The sequence below is a fragment of the Pelodiscus sinensis genome, chromosome 13 (genome assembly GCF_052426305.1).
Source record: "Pelodiscus sinensis isolate ZL-2025 chromosome 13, ASM5242630v1, whole genome shotgun sequence".
In the NCBI taxonomy this organism is placed as follows: Eukaryota; Metazoa; Chordata; order Testudines; family Trionychidae; genus Pelodiscus; species Pelodiscus sinensis.
Genome location: NC_143064.1, coordinates 14,172,590 through 14,191,945, shown reverse-complemented (window position 1 = coordinate 14,191,945; position 19,356 = coordinate 14,172,590). Strand labels below are relative to the sequence as shown.

At 43.4% G+C, this 19,356-nt stretch overlaps 1 protein-coding gene and 1 non-coding gene across 4 annotated transcripts; both read right to left on the bottom strand.

The window, feature by feature from the left end:
• Window positions 1-751: 751 nt before the first annotated feature.
• RBMX (RNA binding motif protein X-linked) lies at window positions 752-16,044 on the bottom strand. Of its 3 annotated transcripts, none has more exons than XM_006115444.3 (9): window positions 15,927-16,044; window positions 14,273-14,398; window positions 13,979-14,085; window positions 6,137-6,308; window positions 5,018-5,137; window positions 4,543-4,657; window positions 2,022-2,147; window positions 1,851-1,954; window positions 752-1,365 (listed from the first exon to the last, which is right to left on the bottom strand). In XM_006115444.3, the coding sequence occupies exons 2-9, from the start codon at window positions 14,379-14,381 to the stop codon at window positions 1,058-1,060; spliced, it is 1,161 nt and encodes a 386-aa protein (XP_006115506.1). In that variant the 5' UTR covers window positions 14,382-14,398; window positions 15,927-16,044; the 3' UTR covers window positions 752-1,057. The 3 variants fall into 3 exon arrangements, with proteins under 3 accessions (XP_006115506.1, XP_006115507.1, XP_025036675.1); XM_006115445.4 differs by having other exon boundaries at window positions 1,851-1,939; XM_025180890.3 differs by lacking the exon at window positions 15,927-16,044 and adding an exon at window positions 15,280-15,304.
• On the bottom strand, window positions 14,157-14,230 carry LOC112544538 (small nucleolar RNA SNORD61). Its single transcript, XR_003087877.1, has one exon. It is a non-coding gene; the product is annotated as a small nucleolar RNA SNORD61 (small nucleolar RNA).
• Window positions 16,045-19,356: the final 3,312 nt, after the last annotated feature.

The window sequence follows — 19,356 nt, the reverse complement described above, 5'->3', positions numbered from 1 at the left end:
TTCCATTGCCATGACGTACAGCATGTCTTACTGTACTAAGAGGAAGGTAATTTGATTCAATTTTGACAGACTGAAAAACTAGTTTGCTTTGCTTACCCATCTTTGCTGTTTCACAGGCATTTGATGCTTTAAATCTGTTGTAGAATGCTGAAAGATTCACTTGTTATTATGAAGTCATAAGTCTTTGAGAAGTTGGAGAGAAAGACTTCTTTGCTTATCTTATTTTCTCCATTTGCCTTTGGAATCAAAGATGTTCCTTTAAAAGTGAGACACTACAGAGTTGCAAAAATTTGAAACAGTAAGAGTAAGCATCGTTTTGTAGCTTCTTTGATGGAACTGCTCAAACCTTTTATTTACAGTATTCTGTAGTTGATTTATTACATGTAAATGGTTTATTTGGGGGGAGAGGTTCTTGCAAATTCCCAGCAAAACAGTAGGAAGGCAAAGTATGGTCAGGTCAGCATTATCCATTTGCTGTTTCTGGTTTAGTAACTCAATGGAATCCTGATTTTCTTTACACAAGGATCTGAAGAAATTTTGTACTGGGAATATTGTGTGATTTCAGAATCAAGAGTAAACTGAAATTTTAGTGTGGCACACTCCCACCACCCTCCACACCACAAGTAATTAATTGTTTAGAATGAGCATTTGAATGTGTAGAACGATCCATCTCCATTTTAGATGGCTAGATGTTGTGTGGAAGATCTTAGAACCGCTTGTTCCATTCATGAGGAAAATCAGATGGGAAGTGTGGCATTTCAGAGAAATGTTTACTTTGAAAGTTACAACACTAAGTACACAGCTCAACTTTTATACATTTAACATCTGCTTTTTGAAAGAAATGTTAACAAATTTGAAATGAAATAAAACAATGGTTTAACTTTTCCTCACAAAAGCATAAAAGTCATGGAGGGGAAAACTTAACAGGCAACAATAAAAAAGGTAAGAACAACTTTTCCTTTTAGTAGTCCTCTGGTAGTAAAGATAGAACAACTTCCACTTTTCACTTGATTTGTGAGAAGTAATCTGTCTTGGTCCAAAAGTTTATGATTGTTTTTCAATATCTGCTTCTGCCTCCACCCCTATCAGATCGGCTTCCTCCACGGCCACCACCTCTGGGTGCTCCGCGGCTTGAACTGCTGTATGAATCGCGAGGAGGAGGGTAACCCCTTTCCATGGAAGGGGGAAGACCTCTGTCTTGTCTTCCAACACGATCACGACCACTTGAGTAGACGTCACTTCTGCTGCTTGAATAACTTTCTCGACTTCCATAGCCATCTCGTGTACTGCCGTAATCATCATAGCGACTGCTTCCACCATAAGATGGCGGGGGCCCTCGTGCAGGTGGAGCACTACGTGAGTTACCTGCAGGGTCAATGGTCAGGTAATATGGCAACACTTTAAGTTATATATAACAATTTAAATCTGAATTTACAGAATTGCTGCACTAAAGTTTACTGTTACTGTTTTGTATGAATTGATGTTCTTAATATAATCTGCCATGTTGGAACATTTATAGTGGGGGCTCTGTATCAGGCAGCGAACGAATTTTAAGGATGTTTGAAAGGACTGAAGACGGTGTTTATTTCAAGCAGGATCTTTTGGGGGAATATTCCAGAAAAGCTTGTTATTTTCCAGTGATAGTTGCAATTCTGAACTGTAGACTTTGCTTCGTTAGGTTACGGTAATCTTTTGACCATCTTGTTAAATAAACTAATAATTGCATTCTCACTTTCACTGTGAGGAGAAAACTGAGCGTGACATTCCCCCATAAATGCAAACAACCTAGTAAATCAGGATTAGGAAGCCTCTTCAAACTCTGCTACAAGAGCCTCAAAATGGGTCCTTACCGTAACTCTCATATGAATCTCTGTAAGAGCCTCCGCTGGGGTGGTCTGAATAGTCTCTATCGCGTCCACCACCATAGCCATCACGATCACTATAAGAAGAAAAACTGCTAAAACTTACTACAAATCAGTGTTGACTGCAAATGAAGTTGAGAAAAATGCAATGCTAGGTACCTGTATCCTCTAGAAGGGTACTCATCACGAGAGCTGGAATGACCATAGTCACGGTATGCATAATCTCTTGGAGGCGGCGCATAATCTCTTGTATCCCTGGAACTTGGATAATCTCTACTTGAATAACTAGAAAAAAGCAATGTAGTTATTTATGAAGACTCATACAATCAGAGCTGGAAGGGACCTTTCAGAGGCTATCTAGTCCAGTCCCCTGCCCTCAGAGCAGAATCAAGCACCATCTAGTCATGTGGTGTCCAACCAGTTCTGAAACAGCCAAATAGCACCATGTGGCTAGCAAGCCGGACACCAGGGATCTAGACCAGTGTCCCTCAACCAGTGGTATGAGTACCCTTAGGGATACTGAGAAGTCTGGGAGGGCCAGGGGGTACACAACTGAAACTTGGAGAAAACTGAATTTAAGTTTTAGAGCACTGTATTATTTTTGTATTTTACACCCAAAAATTGTCGCCCACTCAGCTACGATTAAGTTGTTTAAACAAGTGTGTTACAATGGTAGGGAAAAAAAGTGTGTCTAAAACTGTAGGCATTTGGGGTATTTTTTTTTTTTTTTAAAGAGGTACTTTATAAAAACACTGATCTAGACCATCATTGACAGGGATCATATTTTCTGGACCTTCAAGCATTTGTCAGCACATAGCTGTGGGCCATGTGACATCCTTACAGTCATGCAGGTAGTCTAGGAGGCACCATACTGGTAAATAGCTTGAAAATCATCATCGCAGAATAATATTTGCATTTTTGGGGGCAAGTGTTCTATGGCTGACTCATTTAGTTTGTGACCCATTATAATCACCAGATCCCTTTCCACAATACTCCTTCCTAGGCCATCCTTTCTAATTTGTTCCACCTTAACTAGAATATTTTCCATGTCACCTTACTGAATTTCATCCTGCTCCAGTTTATCCAGATTTTGAAAGCACTTGCAGCAACCCTTCTCAGCTTGCCATCATCCACAAGCTCGGTAAGTGCACTCTATGTTATTATCTAAATCGATTAAGTTGTTCAAACAGAACCTGATAACATACCAATTATCTCCAGGACCACACTCCATGCCTTTCCAGTTTGAATGTGAACACTGAATTAATCTCCAGGAATCTTGTATCAACCAGTAGCTTTAGCCAAGTTGCAACCAAGTCCAATAAAACTATTTGTTTGACATGATTTGTTCTCCACAAATCCATGCTGTTACTTAGAAGATTATGTAAAAAGGTATTTGCTCAATTTTCTTTCCTGGTACAGAAGCTAAACAGACTAGTCTGTAATTCCATGTTGTCCTATTTCCTTCTTTATAATGGGCACTAGATTTGCTCTTTTCCGGGTGTCTGGAAAGTTTCCCCCATCTTCCATTAGGTGCCAACATCTTAACCTCGCAGTTAGCTTCTTAAGAGTTCTAGACTATTAGATCAGGCCTTGGTGACGAAGATATCAAACTTCCCTCTTTCAGCCTCTGATTCTACTTCATTTTCACCGGTATTCAATGTTAGACATCTCTCTACTTAGCCTTGAAACAAACATTATTTAGCACTTCTACCATTTCCACATTTTATTCCCTTTCATCACCACTGAGTAATGGTGTATTAGGTCTTCCTATTGCTTCTATTATATTTGTAGAATGGTTTTCTTTTTATATTTTGTCTAGCTACTTTCATCTCATTTTGTGCATTGACCTTCCTAATTTTGTCCCTACCTACTTGTGTTTATATTCATCCTTTTACAAAAGGAAGAAACTAGGTCAAATTGCAAACTCAGTTTTGGATCACTGAAGACTGCCTGGTAGTCAAAACAAAACACAGGACTATATAGCACTTTAAAGACTAACAAGATGGTTTATTAGGTGATGAGCTTTCGTGGGGCAGATCCACTTCCTCAGATCAAACAGTGGAAGAAAATTGTCACAACCATATATACCAAAGGATACAATTAAAAAAAATGAACACACATGAAAAGGACCCCCATCCCCCTTCTGTTCTGAAATTTGATTTGTCCCTTTCATACGTGTTCATTTTTTAAAAATTGCATCCTTTGGTATATATGGTTGTGACAATTTTCTTCCACTGTTTGATCTGAGGAAGTGGATCTGGCCCACAAAAGCTCATCACCTAATAAACCATCTTGTTAGGTCCTGTTTTTTCGTCTCAGCTACACCAGACTAACACGGCTACCCTTCTGGTTAAGTCAAGGCAATCTCTTATAAATTCTTTCATATGCAGTGGTAAAGACTGTACACTTTATAAAGTCTCCCTGAAAAACTACTCACGGTTATTCCTTTAGACTTTCTTCCCATGCGATCTTACCAACTGCCTGAATTTGCAAAAGTCTACTTCTTGAAATCTATTATTTTGTGCTGTTCTATTCTTTAGAATCATCAATACTACCATTTCATGATTACTTTCCATCTAAACTACCTGTCACTTTCAAATTCTCAGCCAGCTTCTCACAAGTGAGTATAATTGTTTGTAGACAATATTAGACCCAGATAATACTATAACATCATTTTTACCTGTCTTTTGTACTGTAACCATCATCTCTTGGCGACATGTAGACATCTCTACGTGATGGCATAGGCTCTCTCCGTGGAGGACCACCATAACTGTCCCGTCCACGTGATACAGGAGCTTTAAAAAGAATACAACTCAGGTAAACCAACTGTTTAAAAATGAAGCAAGCATGAAGAACAGCTGCTGCAGAAGTTGCTGCTCAATGAAAAATTGTATTAACAGCATAGTTGAGAGTTATTTAAAAGATCAGTGCTACACTGTTTCACAGTTTTGCTAGTGAAACTAAGCAACAGCGTCAGAGGAACATCTTTACAAGTTACAGGTCTGAAAGTTTTGCTGAAACAAGTAGACAATAGCTATACAAGCACAAAACAATGGTGTTTGATTTGAAGTGATTATTGATTTATTACAGGCATGCATAAATCCAACCTCCCTATTCTAGACAGCCAAAAACAAACACATTGAACAGTTCCTCACCTCTCCCTCCCATTCCACTACTGCTACGCACTGGTCCTGAAGGTGCAGATCTTTTAGGTGGAGGTCCACCACTTCGTGGAGGTGGGCCTCGTTTCATTGGAAGGGGTCCCCGAGAAGAACCTACAAAGGTAAAGAGTAAATTAACCATTCATTTATGCGAAGAACTAGATAAGCATTTTTTAATTGTTGCTGCTGTTTCAATGGCTAAAACTTGAGATGCTTAAATAGTGGCAAATCAATACTGCCAAGCCATAGCAGAAGTCTGTAGGAGGAATTTACAGACAAGCAGAGAAGAACTGCAAGGCTGCTTGCTACCAGATATAAATCCAGAATATATGGTCAAAGCCTAGATAACACACACAAGTTCACTGTTCCTTGTTTCCTATTTGGAAACAAAGCAACTTAAAAGCAGACTTGAAGATGCCCTATCCTTTGAGATTGTGCAGGACTACAAAACAAAAATCCTTGAATATTTAAGGGAAACTGGTTTCTAGTTGTTTCTTGCATGTGTAGCTTAAGCTTGAATAATAGAAAGAGTCCTTTAAGAAAGCAGTTTTTTTTTATTAGAGTTAACATCCAGACACACTAAAAAACCTTGCATCCCTAGTGTTTTCTACAAAGGGTAATAAAATATTGTTGCAGAATCTCTCCAAGAAGCTATGGCTCTATACAGTGCCATATTAAATAAGCAATGCTCAAAGTCTACCAGGATCCCTTTCTTGCCAGAAAAATAAGCTTGATTCTCAAAGGATCAATTCCCGAAGTGAATAGCTATTGCTTATTAAGTATAGTCTAAGTAATAAGACTAGAGTGCAAGTTTTCATCTTTCTAAACTGCAACATGACTTTCAAACCAGGACACTGGAAAGCTTCCCTTCCTCACTTGTAAGAATTTTTCAGTTTTAGCCCAAAGTCAAGTAAAAATGTTATATCTAGAAGGGAATTCTCACAAAAGGTTTAAGTCTAACTGCCTAGCCAATAACTGAGCTCAACTGCAGAATGCACATTTTGACCCATTTTTAATTTCAACACAAGGAATACTTTACTCAGTGGCTTACTTTCACCTTCCAAATGGGATTGCCTTGCATGGTATCTGAGTTTACCATATGTAAATACATACCCAAATGACTCCCTCTTGAAGGTGGTCCTCTTGCTCCACTTCCACCTCTTCCACCTCTAAGGCCCCTAGGAGGACCTCTGCTTCTTGGAGGTGGGGGAGGCCCACGTCTACCACCACTTTCAAAGGAGGGCTTGGTTGCTTGTTCCACTTTAATTGCTTTCCCATCTAGTGACTAAAAAGAAAAGCTGTTTTACTCAGTGACCATAATTATGCTTCTAGTCCTTAAACTGGGCTAGATCATCTGACCCAATCTTATGTTGGGCTTCACTGTTACTGGGCTCTTACAATTCACTCAGAAGTTTACAGGAAGGGCCTTTCCTCCTGTGGCACTTACCAGAAAATCTACAGCAACTTCAGAAATAAGACCTCTGGCATTTGTGGTGTTTAACTAGAGTGCCCATGTGCACGCAAGTGTGTGGAGCTGAAGCTCCTCCCCCTCACCTCAGATTTGTACTAAGCCCACATGCTGTTCCTCTGCTCTTGCTCCCTGACAGGGGCAGGAAAAGTATACAGCTCACAAGACCCCTGCCCTCACGAACCAGAGCAAGGAATGCAGCAAACTGTGCATTCACTCTCCCCTTGCTTACTGATGAAGCCATGTCCTTGTATGACAAGCAGTGTCCCCATATGAATCTCTGGGGGGAGGGAGAGAGCTCCAGAGGTGTGCTGCTAGCTAGAGATGTAAACCACTAGTTGACTATCCAACAAGCATATGCTTATTGGATAATTGACTAGTGACTCAACTAGTCACTTTCTCCCTCCCTTGCTGCCTCTATCAGGGAGGCAGTGGGGGGGGAGAGGGGGGGAGGAAGAGGAGAGCAGGAGCCAGTGCTGAAGGGAGCTGGCTTAAAAGCCAGCATCCCCTAGCTCTGTCTCCGTGTGTGAGGACAGAAACCAGGGGCGGGGGGGAGAAGCATAGTAGGGAACTGAGATTCTGGCTACATTTCAAAAGCAGGGAACATGGGCCAGCAGGGGACTGCTTGAGGTCCCCCCCTCCCCCTCCAGGCACCGTACTCCCTGCCGAGGCACTGCTCCTGTGAAATGGAGCTGGTAGGACTCTTGCTACATTTCAAAGGCGGTGGTGCCCTTAACTAGTCAAATAGTTGATGGTGCAAACTAATTTAAAGATAGCATGAAAACTAAAGGCAGTTTCAGAATTAACAATGAACTGATTTAGGCAGTTCCACGAGGGTTAGTTTAATTTAAAGGAGAGCTTATTCTAGAGCATGACTCTAAAGCAATGAGTGCCTTCTGTGGCCACAATACAAGCTCAATATATTCCACATGTTTACAGTTGTTTTATTACTAGCCTGTTATATGCTGGATGACTCTTCTATTCCAAAACTTGTGTTAAGAGTCCTTAAGGTTTGAGCCTAATCAAGATTGTGTGCTCTGAAAAAAATTCACCAAGGACAAACATTGCTAAAGAAATCTTAAAAAAGTGAGTTCAGTTCTCCACTTCTGCAGTTAATGACTATGAAGCCACACACTAAGAGCACTCTGCAGCCTGTAGATAGGACATTTTTAACAAATGCCTTCATTTTAAAATCTTTATTTCCCTTTCTCTTCCTGTAAAACCCCAATCCTCCTTTAACTGTTTAGTGTTGTATCAATGACTTCACTAACATCTTTGCCCTTACTGGGCCAAAGACAGCCTTACGAACACAGCACGTTTAATATTTTGATGTCTTAACTCCCTTGGGGCTGTGCTCATCTTACAAGTTTGCACAGTGCCAAGAGTGGGAATGTGGTCTCTAGATACTCTGCAACAAATACAGATGCTTAAAGCCATGGTTATAAAAGCCATATAGATGCTGGCCCAACAAAACTAGCTGCAGGTGTACTTCTCCAGAGCAGCTGGGAACGGCCAATCAGTATAACTGTATCAAGATTGGCTGGGGAGGTTCTAATTGAGGATTAGAGAATTACCCTTGACAACTGTAAAGATTTCCAAGGAACTGTACGAAGGTGCTATTAATGCCTAAAACCTTCAGATAACACCATGCTAACTAAAGCATAAAGTATCAGTGGATTAACTCGTGCATTGGCAGGCATTTAATAGACATGCCCTTCCTCTCATACTGCTCATTGATAACAGCTTCTCTAGTCTGACCTGAATTAGCCAAGACAGGAAGGGACGCAAAAACTGTATTTCCTCTTTCATTACTAACAAAGTAAAGGTTCATGGTTTTTTGGAGAGAGCAACTAGGAATACTTCTTTGCTTGCTATCGTAACAGGATAGGATGACAGCCTTGACACTTCTTGTATAGGGTTCTCAATTGGAGCAGGGAAACTATTTTTAAGTTCACCTCATGGTCCTCAGTGACTTTACACAGAGCATGTCTTCCCAATTGTTACATTCCTCTCTTTCAGACCAAGCTGCATGCATCTACAATAGTAGGTAGATGGGCCTATTGGCCCACTGATGAGATATTAAGATAAGTTTGTTTTATTTTACTGAAGGCTAACTAAGTCACATATATTTGGACTGTATAGCATTGCCAAGCATTGATGCAAGGTTCCTGGTGGCCCCCATACTTAAACATAAGAATGCAGGAATGGAAATACCCTTGAAAGATCATGTTAATTATAGTCTCAGGAAACTACACTGTGTGCGCATCCATATTAAGATCATTTGGCAAATACCTTCATTAGCAGAGCAGCTTTGGATAGTAGAACCTTGCTTTACCGTCTATGTGGAAGCAAAGGTACTTTATGAGCTACTCTAGCTGCAGTGTAGAAGTACATACTTTGAACCCATTTCAACCCATTTCAGAGGTAAAATAAAAACTCGTGGTACTAAACAATTTGCAATCTGATGGAAGCAGCACAGGATGAAACAAGTCTGATATGGACCCAAGGAGCAGCTCAAACACAAGTAATTGTGTGATCATTTCTCTCCACAAGTTTGAGAATCATCCACCAACAAAAGACAAAGCATTTATTTTCCAGGCAGCTATCAAATTGGAGACTAACTTGATGCAACAGGCAGAATAACTAGATCAATATGGAGTGTTAGAAGATGCTATGTGGAAGACATGGACTTGATAGAAAGAACCTAAACACCGTACAACTTCAATGCTTCCTTTGGCAAGGAAGGGTCCCATCAATAACCTATTAAAAACCTTGTTTAATTTTTTCTATAGATTTGTCTGTTTTGTTATGTTCCAACAATCCCACAGCTGGTGTAAGCTGCTATTCCATACATAGAAAGCTTCTGCTGCTTTTCCACTTCAGAAAACCTTGGAACTGAAGAGGCTCCTTTAGGGGAACAAAAGTAAAGCACTAAAGATGGAAAGCACTGGCTCCTGGGAGGTTTGTCCTATAGAAAGCCTGGAGAAATGATGTCTTTTCTGACCTCTGGTGTAAAGGAATAGCATTACAAAGCACCAGTATAGGGATATATTCCATGGTATCCAAACTTAAAAAAATCTAGAGAAATAAAAGGTTTAATTAAAGGTTTTTAATTTAAGGGCCTTCAACCTATGCACCTGCAGTTTACCACAGGAAAAGGAAGGCTACTGAACACTTATGACCACCCTTCACAACACAACTGCCATTGAAAGGGTTCTCATAACTCAATAGTCACTGTTTTAGTTCTAAGTATGGACAATCTTACACTAACCAGCCAGTCATAAAACAGGATTTTCAGGTCTCTCCTCCACATGCTATTCCCTTTCTATCTGTCTTCTCCTCCCCCTCCTGCCTCTCACTCGGGGGACAGCGGAGCCCAAACGGTCGCTTGCGCCACTTGCTCCTGCACAGTGGCCTGGCTGAGCAATGCAAAGGTCAGCTGAGCGCCACTGCGGGAAGCGATGTTCCCAGCCAGGGGGTGGAGCCTGGAGCCACTGTCACACCACACATCAGCACCCTGCCCCCCCTTTGCCTCCCACCGTGGTGCTCAGCTGACTTCTGCGCTGCTCAGCCGGGCCGCCGCGCAGAAGTCAGCTGAGCACCACAGCAGGAGGCGAAGGCGAGAGCAAAGGAGGGTGGGGCGGTGATGTACATGGCCAGGCTCCACCCCCTAGCCTTGTATGTCACCACCCAGCCCCCCTGCCCCTCCCGCCATGGCGCTTGACTGACTTCTGCACCGCTCAGCCGGGTCACCGTTGGGGAGCCCAAATGGCCACTTGCTCCCCCGTGGTGGGCCGGCTGAGCGGTGCAGAGGTCAGCAGAGCATCACAGCGAGAGGCGAAGGACGTGACTGAGGCAACAGCGCCGCCCAGAGGCAACAGCCAGCATTTCAGCATTACAGAGTCACAGACATTCGCCTACTATATATAATGCACAAGAACAAAAATAAGAACAAACAGTAATTTGTTTTAAGAGGGGTTTTAGAAGAAGCTCAAGCTGTTGGAGACTGCACATTTCCCAAGGATCAAATACTCTCAAACAGTCACTTATCTCCAGTGCCTTCAAGACAGAAGCATAAGTTATTCCAAACCATCACGGTTTAAACTGTATTTAAGATGACTTTACAATCGTGCGACATAATTCAGAATTATAATAACCTAAATGTGTGAGGTAAAATTCTAATGGAATAGCACATTTGAATAATTATTTACAAATAAGAGATTAAGAAGAGTTTATATGTGATATGATTGTGAACTTTGCATCAGAAAGATTGCTCATCTCTGAGCAGACAGCACAAGTTAAGCATAAGCACCAAGAACATACATCCAAACAGTGGGGAAAGTTTTGCTATAGTTAGCTTTGACTTGGTTTGATTTTGACTGAAGCAACATAAAGGCAAGGAAGGATTAAGAACGCTTTGCTGAAATTAAATCTCTACATACTACAGACCCATTGAAATTAGTGAGTTAAAAACAGAGTAACCACGTAACAGCTGAAAATCTCAGCAGTTACATGGTTACCCGCAGTGTGGTTTCTGAAGTATAATGCTTTCTACTGCAGAGCCTGCAGCAAAGCCTTTGCCCCGGAAGCAAAGCTGGCAGCCCTTGCCGGCCCGGCTCCTGGAGAAGATGCTTTGATGAGTGTAATCAACACAATTAAGCAATAAGCGTATCAATTAATTGTTAGTTGTTTACACTCAAACGTTCCTAACTGAAACACTGCAAAATATAATGGTTAATCATACTTTAAGATATGTTTTTAAGTGTGCTGCGGCTCAGAGGGTTGAATATAATCTAAAAATTGAAGAGTGCCAAGTGACAACTAAAGAATGCTCACATCTACTATGGGTGCTAGTGTTTAACCGATGCTAGCATTTAACCAATGCTTATTGGTTAATGGTACAGTAATTCCTCATTTAACATGCTAGATGCGTTTCTGAAAGTGTCTGTGCTAAGCGAAAAATGCTATGCAAAAGGTCAATTTTCCCATTAAAAATAATGGAAAAGGTGCGGGTTGCATTTCAGGTGGTGGTGGCAAAGCCAATTTTTTCTTGTTGACATTGAGGACCCAGCACCATTAGATATCTAGCAACACAAGTCACCAGAGTTTGTTAAAGCACGAAGATAAACACGAGTGGAGGAGCGCTGTGACGTGTATTCATCCGCTTATGGGTATTACCGCTGTTTTCACCAACATATACCTTTGCATGAAGTACTCCGCCACTCAATTATTTTCAAGTTTTCAGAGACAGTCATGTTATTTGAAAAACATTACCTAAAGAAATCGTGCTCTTACAAAAATGGGTTAAGTGGGCAAGTGTTAAATGAGTAATTATTGTATTGGTTAAACTCTGCCTCCTTGGCCAGCAGGAGTTCTTAGCCCCAATCTCATGGATCTGCAGTATAGAGCTTAGCTTTATACCACAGAGCCCACAGTGCATATAACTGCTAGTATCTTTAGCAGTTACTGTACTTAATCATTTGTAATGTCCCTATCTTCTATCCTGCTACAGAACAGGAAAAGCCTTCATTGATACATCAGCTGCACCACCAATGTGCCATCCATTTAGAGAGGATGCCACTCTAGGAAAAAGCAAATTCAGTCCTCCTATGCAGCTGGTTCAGAGCGAGAGCAATAAAAGGAAGGCTGTGATGCTGGTCAGCAACAGCAGACATTACCCACAAGGAAGGCAACTGCAAATAAGCTTTGCAATACCACCCTGGGCCTACTTACAGGTCAAAAACAAGGTATCCCCAGTTCTGCTGTTACCTTTGAATGAAGTAAGTAAAAAGGCTAGAGTACAGTTATGTTATCTGCTTATCAGTTTAAATGAAGCAACTGTTCCTAGTTAAAATGACAGATTTGAGAAAGGTTGGTTACTGAAACTAGGATAAAAGAAGTTGGCTTGCCCAGCTATATAATTAGATAGTATCGATCTGATACCTAACTGAAATTTAGATGTTATTTAATCTCCTCTAGAGAAGGAACTAGAATATTAAAAGACTTAGTAATTCTCACCTCAATGCCAAACACAAAAGAAAGTGTTTTTCTTTAACTTCATGTTTATCTAAATAAGTAGAGATTTATCCCACGGAGACTCCCATCTTTCCAAATTATGAAATGAAAGATCTATATCAATTCAGTACTGTTCTTGCTGTTTATTATCAAATGCAGACTTTAAGGTCTTAATACCACATAAGATGCCCCATAACACAAGGACCAGGAGCAGAGTGGATCTGATTTAAATCAGTAGTCAGGAACACTGAATGGAATCATTTTTTCTACATAAAAGTGCATTCTTGTAGGCTGTTATAACTTTAATACAGTCTCCTCTACTCAGACACACTGTTCTCTTCTAAAAATGAAACCACTATACGTTTTTAAACTGGATTTATTTTGAATACGTCTCCGATTCATTTTACAGCTATAAAAACCATGGAATTTTTTTTGATATTTCATTTATCAAAGGTAATTGAAGCAGATGTTTACCACTCAGTGACTACATAAATTATCTCCGATTCAATTTGAGAAACTTTAAATATTGGCTTCTCATTAAATTTTTTGAAACTGCACTTTTTAAAGGTAAGGAATTGACTCTGCACACAAATTTGCGAGGGTAACAGGGTTGAGGTCTGTTATTTTTCCCCTCTATATTCATTTATAAACATTTTTGCTGTTAAACATTAGCTCTGAGGACACAAATCCAGTTTCAGAATGCAAAGTAAGCAAAAATGTTTAGCCTAGGCATCTTCTAGACTGTGTTCATAAATCCCATGGCATACATAAAAAGATTAACCCAAATAATCTATACAGAAACCTCTGGAACCCCATAAGATTGGGTCTCTAGTTCATGATCAATTGGAACTCATTTACAAAGCAAATATTAATTAGAATTTATAATAGTGTTCCATGACAAGATTTTGCACTATGCAACTTCCCCCCCTCCCCCAAAAAAGCATTTTTCATCTCATCCAGTGTAGGAGGTAATTTTAACTATTTAAAAACAAAAACCCATTTTAAACAATCATTGGTTTTTATCCACCCTGACCAGAGATCACCAAATTAAATATTTAACAGGTTTAAGTCAAAAGGAAATATTTCACACAATACTCAAGACAACCTGTGGAATTCCTTGCCAGAGGATGGTGTGAAGAGTCCAAGACTAACGGGTTCAAAAAAAGCTAGATAAATTCATGGAGGATAGGTCCATCAATGGCTATAAAAGTCTGTATGGGCATGATGTCCTTAGCCTCTGTCAGAACCGGGGGAATGGGACCAATCACTTGTTACTTCTTTTGCTCATTCCCTCTGAGGCACCTGGTACTGGCCATGGCTAGAAGACAGGATGCTGAGCTATACAGACTTTTGGTCTGACCCAGCATGGCAATTCTTATATTCTGAATACAAATCTATGTAGTTATGTATAAAATACTACTATTAAACTCAAAAGTAGCAACAGAACAAGCATGATTCTTCAAAGATCATACCTTTCCATTCATATCTCTGGCAGCATCTTTTGCATCTGCTGGGCTCTCAAAAGTGACAAAAGCAAATCCTCTGGACTTGTTGGTTTCTCGATCCTTCATCAAGAGAACTACAAATAGAAACCTAAATGTTACTCCACTTTTCATAAGTCCAACAGCATAATCTACCCCTTACAGTGGCCTGCTCAGAACTTCTTAGAGGACAATGAAAGCAATATCACTTCAGCTGATCAACGCCTTAAGATTCATCACAGCACAACTTTTGAGTTACTATCCAGTTAAAGTTTCACTTTTTACCTTCCACAATGCGCCCATATTTGCCAAATACAGCCTCGAGAGCTTTCTCATTTGTCTCTGTATTCAGTCCACCAATGAACAGTTTCCCAGGACGATCTGCTTCAACCATTTTGATTCTATTAGGACCTGTTAAACAGAAGTTCCATTACTGATATGTGATGGCATTAAGATTTGAGAAGAAACTGTCTCTCTTCTATAAGGAGTCATTGAAATATTCTCTCAAATTCACATCATCTCCCCCTCCCAACTTCTCTATCCCCACCACATATGAACAATTTGGCCTAACCTGGTCAGTTAGAAACTTGGTAAGAAACTGACAAAGACTTCAAAAGTTTCAGGACATAACCCTGTTAGCTGTGCACCCAAAAGCTCATGACACCATGTACATTGTTTGTTAGGTGTTTACATGCATGAATAAGCCGTATGAACACAGAATATCAATTTTAAGACAGTATCAAAATTATAAATATTAGAATGCCAATAGAGGACTATATAATTTGACTCCTTTAGAACAGTGGTGTCCAACACACTAGCCACATGTGGCTAATTCGTTCAACTGGTAGCCAGTGCTTCAGAACTGGACACCAGGGATCTAGAAAGACGAACATGCTACAAAATACAGTGCCAGGGATGCCTGATTTTTTTTTCTGACCAGGCGTTCATAATCCCTGCTTTTACCCACACGAAATAGGACTGGTGGTTTATGGACCGAAGCAGTGACTCTCAAATCCTAAGGAACCAGAGTAAAATTCTCCCCCCAGAAGGAAGGAAGCAGGGCCCTGCAGCTGCATTTAGAAGGGCGCAAAAACCCCCTCCAGAGTAAATCGCTTCTGAGCCGGGCAGTCCGCTCATTCCCAGACTCGGCTCAGACCTCACTGGGACGTTGCTGAAGAGCTGGTCGTCCAAGCCGCCCCAGGGGCCAACTGTAGCGCACGGGCCTCAGTCGCTACTCAGGGCGGGCCTCTCATCCGAAGGCGGGAAAACCAGAGCGCCCCCCCCCCTCATACCGAAGGATCGGCAGCCCCCGTGCGGCCCTCTCTGTGCAGCGCGGAGCCGGGCCAAGCGCTGCGGCCGGGGAGTGGAGCGCGCGCGGGCTCCGCAGCCAGCCACAAAGGCAGAGGCGAAGGCGCTGGACAAGACGCGGGAAAGGGGGGGGGGGGGCGGGGAAACGAGCGTTAGACCCCCCCCCCCGCGCCTCGCGACGCTACCACAAAATGGCGGCCACGTGCGGCGGGGATAATCTCCCCGAGGTCGCTTCAGCAGCCGAACGGGGAATTACCGGGCCACGTGTTGTCTGCCCGCCATCAAGCCACCCCAAGGACAACCAAGAGCCTCCCCACCCCGCACGCACTCACCGCGCGGCCCGGCCGGCGGGACCCGAAAAGGGCCTTGCACCTAAAATGGCGGCCAGCGCGCCTCACGCAGAGGGACACCCCACCCACCCCCCTTCCCACGCGCACCCCACGAATCCGCAGGCCGGGCGCGGCGCGAACCTGCACCCAGAGCCCGGCCTCACCGCTGCGGCGCGGGAGGAAGTTTTAACTCCCCGAGAGACTCGCGGGACCGGACCCCCTCCTTCCCTATCTCTTCGGGGGTCCTCTCTCCTGCTTCCGGGGCCTGCTCGCCATTCCCGCCTACCCCAGCCGGCACTCACCGCCCCTCCGACTCCCGTCCTCGCAGACCGAGCTGCAACTGCGCAATGAGAGCGAACAAAGACGCTGCAGGCCTTTATATACGTGACGTCACCGCTTGGCAGGCGGCTGCGAGACCCGGATGCAGCGTGCCCCGGCGCAGCGGGGACAGATTTGTAAGGGGCGAGGGGCCCGGGACATGGTAGTTTCAGGGGGGCCAGCAGCGTTCTGCTTTGTGGGGCGCGACTGCCTGTAGAGATGCTGAAGCCCGGGGTGCAGCACCCCCGGCTTGGAGTGGTTTCCTTCAGCTACAGGGTTTGCAAGTGGTTCAAATCTAGCAGCAGCCCCTAATACATTGTCCCACCACCTCTGCGGGGGGAAAGGGCCTGGAGCCAGCCTGGTGCTGCTCTGGGTCTCACTGCACAGATTCAGCCTTGCCTGCAATGAAAAATTAGATGGGCCCAGCCTCCAGGCAGGCAGGGTTCATGGATTCTTTGGGCCTCTTCTGGAGATGGATTACCCACAGGGATGGAAAAAACCTGAGGAGGTGGGGACCTCCAGCATCACAGTCCCGGAGCCAGAGCTGTGCAGCCGATGTGTCTAGTGCAAATACCTGGACCTGATGCACAGCTACACCCAGTTTTTATGTTGCTGCCTATTCCCACTAGGAATGTTAAAGATTGGTTAATTGAATTGTCGAGTAACCTCATGAAATTTTATTGGTTAGTTGACTATTCTATAGTCCCCAGGGGTGGGGCCGGCAGCCACTGTATCAGAGGCAGCAGCTTGTGGTGCCAGGTGGGAGCTGGTCCATGAGGGGTGCTTGTTTTAAAACCAGCTCCCCTCACAGACCAGTTGACTGTTGCCTCGTACTGCTGCTTCTGACAAGGTGGCAGCAGTTCCTGTCTAGGGGGGCGGGTCTGAGCTCCCAGACCTGGCACTAGCCAGAACTGAGCTGGGCTGCTTGCCTGCCCACCCAGCTCTTAATACACTTGAAATGCAGAGCTGAAATGGGGGTAGGTTCCAGAGCCAGGACTGAGCCAGGCTACCGGCCAGCCTGCTAAAAATGTATTGTCAGGGAGAGGTGGAGAGGGAAATGCATGTAGTCTATAGCATTAACCTATAAGATTTTGCTAATAGGTTAATCAACTACATTATTACATCCCTAATCCCCATGTCTTCCACCCTAGCATGTAGTATAGTTACTACTATAGCCACAGAAGGGATTTTTCTGTTGCTGTAGTAAATCCATCTCTCTGAGGGTTAATCTCAACTAATGTACAGTAGAACCTCAGTGTCAGAGACACTTTGTGATTGGAGGTTGTAATGTCCATAACTCTGAAATGTTTTGTAACTGAAAAAGAGATTAAGGATTTGAGTGGGGGTGGAGTTGAGGATGTGTGTGTCAGAGCTTCTCACTCGTGAGGTAACAAGGCAGGGACCTCAGAGCTTCTATACTGAAGGAACACCATGGCTTAGGGCTTTAGACCTGGTGGGAGCACTGGGATTTGGGATCTCATGGCTGAATTACAGTTTACACCTCTAAAATCTGGGATTCTCTGGTCCTGTAACATCCATGGTCTGGCATGACCACAGATGTTCCAGGATGAGAGAATCCCAGCACGCTGCAGAAGGGTGGGGGCCCAAGAACCAGCGTGCAGCATATCTGGGCTGCGGGGGAAGTGGGGCAGAGAGCCAGTGTGTGGGTCTCTGGGCTGCGAGGGGAGCCAGGAAGCACGGGGGGGGGGGGGGAGGAGGAGGGAGGGCAACAGCAGGGGGTCTGAATGATTTCCCCTGGTATGGAAAAATCCCTTATCTGGGACCAGTCAGGTCCCGAGGGTGCCAGACCAGGGAGGTCCAACCTGTACCCATTTCAGCTACCTAGAGGGCAATGCCAGGACTTAGGGCTCTCTAAGACTGCCTTCCTGGCTTCAATGGGATGAGTTTGGGGCTTTAGCTATTCCATAGCCAGTAGGGAGCATGCTGGGGCTGAAACCCACACTACTAGTAGTATCTATACTACATAACTAAACCCACACTCATAACTAAAGTACTGTGCTTTCCTCTTCCCCCTGCCCCCCGCAGTGGCTGGAGTGTTAAGCCATGGGACAAGTGGGGCCTGTGAGAACCTAAGTAGCAATCACTGGGCTAACAAGGTAATTGGAAGAATATAAGTGGAAGAAACAGAAAACCAAGGCTATGTCTACACTCGTGGCTTCTTGTGCAAGAACATCTTGCACAAGGGTTCTTGTGCAAGAACTCGTGCTCAAGAAAACGTCCACACTGCCATGTGCATGCTGTGCTTTTGCGCAAGAGCTCCCATGGCAGTGTGGACGCTCTCTTGCTCAAGAAAGCTCCGACGGCCATTTTAGCCGTAGGGCTTTCTTGCGCAAGAAATCCCTGTCGAGCGTCCACACTGCCCTCTTGCGCAAGAGCTCCTGCGCAAGAGGGCTTACACCTGTTAAAAAAGAGCGTAGCTCTTGCGCAAGGAGCCCTCTCTTACCACGCCGTACTGTAAATTTCCTTGCGCAAGAGCAGGCGGGCAGTGTAGACGCTCTGTGGATTCTTGCGCAACAACAGCCATACTTGCACAAGAAGCCACGAGTGTAGACATAGCCCAAGAGGGGCAGTTCTGAAGAAGGTTCAGAGTGAGCCTTGGCTGAGGTTCACTAGATAGTACAAAGGAGGTGCCCTGTGACAACATCCTGAAAAACATATCTCAGTTCATGTGTTGTCACTGATGGCCATAAAATCAACCCATACACATAACTGGGTTTAATAAAAAAAAATTGGAAAAAAAGAGAAAGCCTGCATACATATACCTACCCAAAAATCTTCTAAACTAAATTGCATATCCAAAACAAACTGCATTCCTCTCACAGATGGTTTAGTGCAGGAAAAACTATTACAAGTATAGAGTTGGGAAATCAATATAGAATAACTCAAAAGGGAATATTATTGTCTCCAGCCAAATATTAGTATCAGAAAAGATTAGTTCAAATATAACTATTTCCAAAGAAGCCTGCACAGATAACAGACCTCTGTTATGTCAATTGACAGGTATTTATAGAAATTCAATCAATTTCCTTCATAAAACTCTGATTGGAGTGGATCAAAGTAATGCAAGTCAATAATTTCCAGTTCAGTGGCTGTCAACTTTTTCTTTGCTGTAATCCCATGAGATATGCCTCCTGGGTATCTGGGGTCGAGCCCCTGCTCTCCTCCCATTTAGCAATATGAAAAGAGCATTTTTGGCTCATGAAACTTTTGTTTACCTTTGCTCAACTCCCTGAGCCCTGTTCTAGATGAAATTTCACCTCACCTTCTTCAGGCCCACCTAAAATGGACCTGCCCCTTCTCCAGGGTGAAAGTAAAAGGGAGGACTTACTGGTGCGCTCAGAGTCCTTAGAAGAGAGCTACCCTGGGCCCCTAGAAGAGGTGGAGCTGAGGCAG

Bases quoted from the DNA above. Each gene is read 5' to 3' on its own strand.
- RBMX (XM_006115444.3), bottom strand. From the start codon at position 14,381: ATGGTTGAAGCAGATCGTCCTGGGAAACTGTTCATTGGTGGACTGAAT. The intron at 14,086-14,272 runs GTAAAAAGTGAA...TTCTATTTGTAG, and splicing joins ATATGGGCGCATTGTGGAAG to TTCTCTTGATGAAGGATCGA. The intron at 1,955-2,021 runs GTACCTAGCATT...AAGTTTTAGCAG, and splicing joins TACCCTTCTAGAGGATACAG to TTTTTCTTCTTATAGTGATC.